General features: G+C 48.6%; 1 protein-coding gene across 1 annotated transcript in view; it reads left to right on the forward strand.

Annotated features, from left to right (window-relative positions):
- terb1 (telomere repeat binding bouquet formation protein 1) overlaps window positions 1-7,617 on the forward strand; it is a 221,014-nt gene extending 213,397 nt beyond the window's left edge. Inside the window, exon 23 of the mRNA XM_072517804.1 lies at window positions 7,425-7,617. Coding sequence (XP_072373905.1) covers window positions 7,425-7,451 — 27 coding nt within the window. The 3' untranslated portion in view covers window positions 7,452-7,617. The remainder of the gene's footprint in view (window positions 1-7,424) is intronic.

Below are 7,617 nucleotides of genomic sequence, written 5' to 3' on the forward strand. Positions count from 1 at the left end.
CTTTTGCGATGCTCCACCCCCTCCAGAACGGCGTGCTCTAGGAGTACGTTGCACGCCGTCGGGATAGCCCCAGGGCGTTACCTGAGGCCCTCCCCCCGATGGGCCAAGTTCCCGACGGCGTTGGTCGCGTGTGGTATTTATTTTCGGGAACTCGGCGTGGCAGCTGCGGACTCAGTCCAGCGCGCAAGGAGGGCTTTGGTGGGGACTGGGGGCACTGGTGGGGGGTGGTCCGGGGGTGGCGAGCCTGGTCAACGGGTGGGGGGGCACTTTTTGACAGGCAGGTTCCGCGTGCTCCCTCTGCAGGTCGCCATCGTGCGCATGCACGGCCACGGACCCAGCAATTCCCCAGCCGTCCGCAGGTAGACTACGCCGCAAGCCTGCTAGCCCCCAGCAAAACGTGGAGTCGGTGGCCGTTTTGTGCCGTTTTTTCATTCGTAAAACACCACCGTTCCCACACCAGCATCAGAACTTAGTCTCAGAATCGGAGAATCCAGCCCCATTTGTTTATTGTCACGTGTACCGAGGTACAGTGAAAAGTATTTTCCGGCGTGCTGCTCATACAGATCGTTTAGTACTTAAAAAGAAAATACATAAAAGGGCAACACAAGTTCAGCTGGTTCCAGCGTCTTTCCAAGCATTTGGACCACAGGTCATGGATGTAATTCATGGTTTGTTTTATTTCTGGCAGGGTGCTACAATTGCCCGTAATGCTCATTCCCTCATCTCGTTGAGAAAGGTGATATTGGATAAATACAGATTGGGCTTTTCCCCAATGAAATAGTCCGTTGATTGAGACCCTGATTTTGCTGCGCTAATTTCCCCCACTTGCCTGAAGATATTGACACTGTGGTTGGATTAAACAGTCGTGATTATTCCTTTGTGTGCCCAAATGCAGGAAGCCAGTAGGCTATATAACTTTTCTTTAAACTTGGGCTCAGATATTATTGGGGAGCCCAGCATTCATCACATCCCTAGTTACAACCGAGTACCCTGTTAAGAGTGCAGTTAGGAGGCAACCACATTGGCATAGGATTGGAGTCACCTAGAAGCCAGAAGGTTTCCTTGAACATGAGTGAACAAGTTTATTGCCCCCAAAATTCAAATTGCTTATGATGGGATTTGAACTCCACATTCTCTGGATTATTAATCTAGCAGCATAACCTTAATGTTATTGCGCTCCATATGGTGCAGGAGAGCTACATTACCAGGCCCAATCCCACCTTCACAAAATGTTAAAAATCGACATGCACTTTTCAGCAGGGCCAATGACTGTCGGTTTGGGCTGATTTTCCCCTTCCATAGTCCAAGAATACTGGATTTATTGTAATGTTCCCCAGAGATCTTCATCTATACATGACTCAAGAGCTGAATTTTTTAAGGGTTTTCCTCGTTACAGTGAAATCAATAGAATGGAATTCAAACAGGCTTAATGCTAGTCACAAGGGGACGAAAGTTTACCCCATTGTCCTTTGCCAAAGGAATTAATGCAGCTGGATTTCCTGCCTTACCTTACTACCCCAGTTCAGCACAAGCCTTAGAGCTCAAGTATACTATGGAACAAGACTGAAATATACATCAGTTTATTTTTAAAATTATTTTTATTCAAATTTTTATCGAAACAAAATTTTTACATAACCATTAGCAACATTTAACAAAACAAGGTGAACGTTAACATTATATAATAATTTTTAAAAACAATATGCAGTAAGTGAACATTCCCCCCCCCCCCCGCCCGGATTGCTGCTGCTGCTGACATGTTAATGCTCTCATAGAAAGTCGAGGAACTGCTGCCACCTCCGAGAGAACCCCACCATGGACCCTCTCAAGGCAAACTTTATTTTCTCAAGACTGAGAAACCCAGCCATGCCACTAACCCAGGTCTCCACACTCGGGGGTTTCGAGTCCCTCCACATTAAAAGGATCCGTCTCCAGGCTACCAGGGAGGCAAAGGCCAAAACCTCGGCCTCTTTCGTTTCCTGTACTCCCGGATCCTCTGACACACCAAAGATCGCTATCTCTGGACTCGGCACCACCGAGGATCTTGGACATTGCCTTAGCGAATCCCTGCCAGAATTTGAGAGCCGGACGTGCCCAGAACATGTGGATATGGTTCGCTGGGCATCCCGCACATCTATCCTCAACCCCAAAGAACTTGCTCATTCTCGCTGCTGTCATGTGTGCCCGATGGACCACCTTAAACTGAATTAAGCTAAGCCTGGCACATGATGAGGAGGAATTAACCCTGCTTAGGGCATCCGCCCACAGGCCCGCATCCAGCCCCCCGCCTAGCTCCTCCTCCCACTTGCCCTTGAGTTCCACCACTGGGGCTTCCTCCTCCTCCTGTAGTTCTTGGTAGATGTCCGACACCTTCCCCTCCCCTACCCAGGTGCCGGAGACCACCCTATCCTGTATCCTACATGGGGGTAGCAATGGAAATGTCACCAATTGTTTTTTTAAAAAGGCACGTACCTGAAGGTATCTGAAGGCATTTCCAGGGGGCAGATTAAATTTCTCCTCCTGTGCCGTCAAGCTGGGAAAAGTCCCGTCTATGAACAGGGCCCCCATCCTTTTAATACCTGCCCTATGCCAGCTTTGAAACCCTCCGCCTATCTTGCCCGGAACAGATCTGTGATTGTTGCGTATCGGGGTCCAAACTGAGGCTCCTTCCACCTCCCTGTGCCTTCTCCACTGACCCCAGATCCTTAGTGCGGCCGCCACCACCAGACTTGAGGAGTAGCGCGCCGGCGGGAACGGCAGAGATGCTGTTACAAGTGCCCCGAGGCTGGTGCCTTTGCATGACGCCGCCTCTAACCACTCCCACGTCGACCCCTCCCCCAATACCCATTTCCTAATCATGGCTATATTAGCCGCCCAGTAGTAGCTGCAAAAACCCGGCAGCGCCAGCCCCCCACCGACTGCGCTCCAGACACAGTCTCTTTACTCGCGGGGGGTCTTATTTGCCCAGACACATCCTGAAATGATCTTGTTCACCCGCTTAAAGAAGGACTTAGGGATGAAGATGGGAAGGCACTGGAAGACAAACAAAAATCTGGGGAGGACAGTCATCTTAATGCTCTGCACCCTCCCCGCTAGAGAAAGCGGGAGCATGTCCCACCTTTTAAAGTCCCCCGCCATCTGCTCTACCAGCCAGGATAAGTTAAGCTTGTGGAGGGCATCCCAGTTTCGAGCCACCTGTATGCCTAGGTACCGAAAGCTCTTCTCCACCATCTTAAGCAGAAGCTCCCCCCGTGAAATATACATTAGTTTATGAGATGATTGGAGAGGAAGCAGAAAGGAGGCGGCCAGGAGCCCCTTCCAAACCCATGACCTCCACTACCTACAAGGTCAAGGGGAGCATGGGAACACCACCTGCAAGTTCCGTCCAAGCCACACACCATCCCAACTTGGAACTATGCCGTTCTTTCACAGTCACTGGGTTGAAAACAGCTGTAACTCCCCCTCAAAGAGCCCCTCAAAGAGCATGGTGGGTGTAACTACACCACACGGACTGCAGCAGGTCAAGATGGCAGCTCACCACCACAACCCGAAAGTGCAAATAGAAATGGGCAATAAATGCAATGGCCATAGCCAAATAAAGTGGCCAGGGCGTGAATGAAAAGCCAATCAAGATCAAGAACTTGATCGTTCAAACTAGTTCCCTCCCATCCACCGATCACCATAAGACGCCTCGCCCATAGCATCACCGGGAGTCAGGAATCAGAGAGGAATTTCCCAGACTATTCCCTCATTGATCTGGATATTTTACCTCTTTCTTTTTGCCTCTCCCAAGAAATAGTTATAGTCCAGAGAACCAGGTGGTGAAAGACAATCTTTACTTAATCTTATAGTTATTTACAGAGTAAAATATTACAAGCACATAGCTCCTTACTCAACTGCACCGCATTTTCAATAACTGTCTCTTTAATCTGAGGGGCTGGTTTAGCTCACTGGGCTAAATCGCTGGCTTTTAAAGCAGACCAAGGCAGGCCAGCAGCACGGTTCAATTCCCGTACCAGCCCCCCCCGAACAGGCGCTGGAATGTGGCGACTAGGGGCTTTTCACAGTAACTTCATTGAAGCCTACTCGTGACAATAAGCGATTTTCATTCATTCATTTCATTTCACATAGGAGCAGGAGTAGGTCATTCGGCCCCATTGACTGCTCCACCATTCAAAGAAACCTGCCTGATGTGATATGATAAATCCCAACTCCCACCTAGATTCCCTTAATTAAAAATATGTATCTCAACCTTGAGCATACTTCAACCCAGCCTCGACAGCAACTGGGCAGGTTTAGCTCAGTTGGCTAGACAGCTGGTCCGTGACGCAGAGTAAGGCCAGCAGCGCGGGTTCAATCCTTTACCGGCTGAGGTTATTCATGAAGGCCTCGCCTCTCACCTGAAGTGTGGTGATCCTCAGGTTAAATCACCACCAGCCAGTTCCCACCCCTCAAAAGGCGAAAGCAGCCGATAGTCATCTGTGACTATGGTGACTTTAGTTTACAGCAAACAATTCCACAGATTCACGACCCTCAGAAATTTCCCATCTGTCTTAAATGAGCAGCCCCTTACTCTGAGATTATGCCCTCTGGTCCTAGACTCTCCTACAAGGGGAAACAACCTCAATGTATTTATCGTATGTTCTATGTTTTCATGTACGGAGCGATCTGCCTGGACTGTACATAAAACAATACTTTTCACTGAACCTCAGAACACTTGACAATAAATCGAAACCTCTCAAAATGTACCCTGTCAACCCAGAGAATCCTGCAATGCTCAATAAAAGGTCATCTCTTAACTGCGCCACTGCCGTTCCCGCCAGCGCAGTACTCCACCAGCCCCGTGGTGGAGGCGGCCTTGAGAGTCAGGGGGCAATGGAGGAGATATGTGGGAGCATCGGTCTGGTCCCCAATCTGCGATAATCACCGGTTTGCGCCGGGGAGGATGGACGGGGGGATTCCGAATATGGCGGAGAGCAGCGGGGATTGAGAGGATGTTTATAGAGGGGAGCTTTTCGAATATGAGGGCGCTGGAGGAGAAGTTTGCATTGGCGGGGGGAAACAAATTTCGATATCTGCAGGTGCGGAACTTTCTGCGTAGACAGGTACCAACCTTCCCACTCGTGCCGCTAAGGAGGATTCAGGACAGGGTAGTTTCCAGAGGATGGATAGGTGAGGGGAGCGTTTCTGACATTTGGAAGGAACTTATGGGATCAGAGGAGACGCAGACCGAGGAACTGAAGCAAACGTGGGAGGAGGAGCTGGGGGGAGAGATAGAGGAGGGCCATTGGGCGGACGTGTTGAGTAGAGTCAACGCGACCGCAACTTGTGCCAGACTCAGCCTGATTCAATTCAAGGTCGTTCACCGGGCTCACATGACAGTGGCCTGGATGAGCAGATTCTTTGGGGTGGACGATAAGTGTGCAAAATGTGCGGGAGGACCAGCGAACCATGTTCACATGTTCCGGGCATGTCCAAAGCTGAGGGGATTTTGGCAGGGGTTTGCAGATGTCATGTCCAAGGTATTAAAAACAAGGGTGGCATTGAGTCCAGAGGTGGCGATTTTTGGGGTGTCGCAGGATCCGGGAATCCAGGAGAAGAAAGAGGCAGACGTTCTGGCCTTTGCTTCCCTGATAGCCCGGAGACGGATATTACTAACATGGGGGGGAACTCAAGGCCCCCGAAGTCAGAGACCTGGCTATCGGACATGGCTAGCTTACTCTGTCTGGAGAAAATTAAGTTCGCCTTGAGAGGGTCACTGTTAGGGTTCGCCCGGAGGTGGCAACCATTCGTCGACTTCTTCACGGAGAATTAATCGTCAACAGAGGGGGGGGGGGTGGTGTTAGGTTAGCATAGATTAGGGGGTTAATTAATGGTGGGACCTGTTGGGGAGGGAGGTGGTATTTGCACTATGTTTATATTTTCATGTACATTGTTTATATTGCTGCTGTTACAATGCCCCCAAAACATACCTCAATAAAATGTTTATTAAAAATATAAATAAGTAAAAGTTCACCTCTTATTCTTCTAAACTCTAATGACTACAGGCCTAACCTACTCAACTTCTCAAAGAAAACCCATCAATCCCAGGATCAACCTGGGCTGCACGTTGGTGCAGTGGTTAGCACTGCTGCCTCACGGCACCGAGGTCCCAGGTTCAATCCCGGCTCTGGGTCACTGTCCGTGTGGAGTTTGCACATTCTCCCCGTGTTTGCGTGGGTTTCGCCCCCACAACCCAAAGATGTGCAGGGTAGGTGGATTGGCCACGCTAAATTGCCCCTTAATTGGAAAAAAATGAATTGGGTACCCTAAATTTTTTTTTTTTTAATCCTAGGATCAACCTAGTGAACCTTCTCTCGACTGCCTCCAATGCCAATATTTATTTCCTTAGTAAGGGGACCAAAACTGTTCACAGTATTCCAAGTGTGAACCAATAGTGCCTTGTATAGTTTTAGTAAGATGTCTTACAACACCAGGTTAAAGTCCAACAGGTTTGTTTCGAATCACTAGCTTTCGGAGCACTGCTAGTGCCAAAGAAACCCTTCCCCTTTCCACCAAATTCCCACTTTGATTGAAATTACCAACTATACTCACTTGAACCTTTTCACATTGCGGGATGGCCTCTCCCACCGATTTGAGGCCCATTCAGGGAAAGGATCCTTCAGGTGATTGGAGTGGTCAGCTGCCTGTTTAACTAGGCTACTTAAAAATTTACCAGTTAAATTTCATTCCTTGATCCAAATATACTCCGACCGTGAGGATGTGGCCTCACACTTATCGTCTTGAGTCACTTTTGCTTTGGAGGATACTGGCATCTAGAAATATGCTCCAACCCGTCAACAGCTTTCGGGAGGAGAAAAATGGAGGGTGCAACTTGTCCACTGACTCTGGGATGTTAACCAAAAAAAAAAATAAGGACAGGGGAGGGTGAAAAAAGTGAACTAAAATCAGGTCTGTCGTGTTATTCAGCCTGGGGTAACACGGACTGCAACAGAATGCAGATGAACGGTAAAGCAGACACCAATTGTAGCCGTCGGTTCAATATGATTTATTGAACTTCTGTAACAATGCACACAGCTGGCTGTGGGTTGACACTCTACTACTCTAAGTGTACTAACTCTAACTTACTAGACCAGGCTAGCTCTGATCCACGTATAGAAGGTGCTGACTGATATATACACCCTGTCACTACAGTTGTCACCAGTGAAAAGAGGTGGAGTGGTGATGCCTTGTGTGTTTTATAGTTGGAAGCCCCCCCTCTGGTGTTGTCTGGTGATTGGTTGTGTTCTTTCCTGTATGTTGATTGGCTAACCTGGGTGTCTGTCACGGCCTGTTTTTACCTCATGATGTGCATGGGTGCATATTATGACAAGGTGCCATCCGACTCTAACAGCGCCTATTGTGTTTAATCTTGTTCTATTTTTCAGAAAAGAAGCTCGACAAAATCAAGTTAAAAGCAGCCACCACTCCCTCGTGGAATCAGGGGGACCTCAAAACACCTATTTGAATGCAATGCAATATATGATGGCAAGGAACCAAGCTCCATTTTGATTAAGCAGAATTTGGCTTGGTTAAGGCAAATTCAGTGAATGAGTCCTTGGGCGAGGTACCAAAGTATTG

This window comes from Scyliorhinus torazame, chromosome 10, assembly GCF_047496885.1.
Source record: "Scyliorhinus torazame isolate Kashiwa2021f chromosome 10, sScyTor2.1, whole genome shotgun sequence".
Lineage (NCBI taxonomy): Eukaryota > Metazoa > Chordata > Chondrichthyes > Carcharhiniformes > Scyliorhinidae > Scyliorhinus > Scyliorhinus torazame.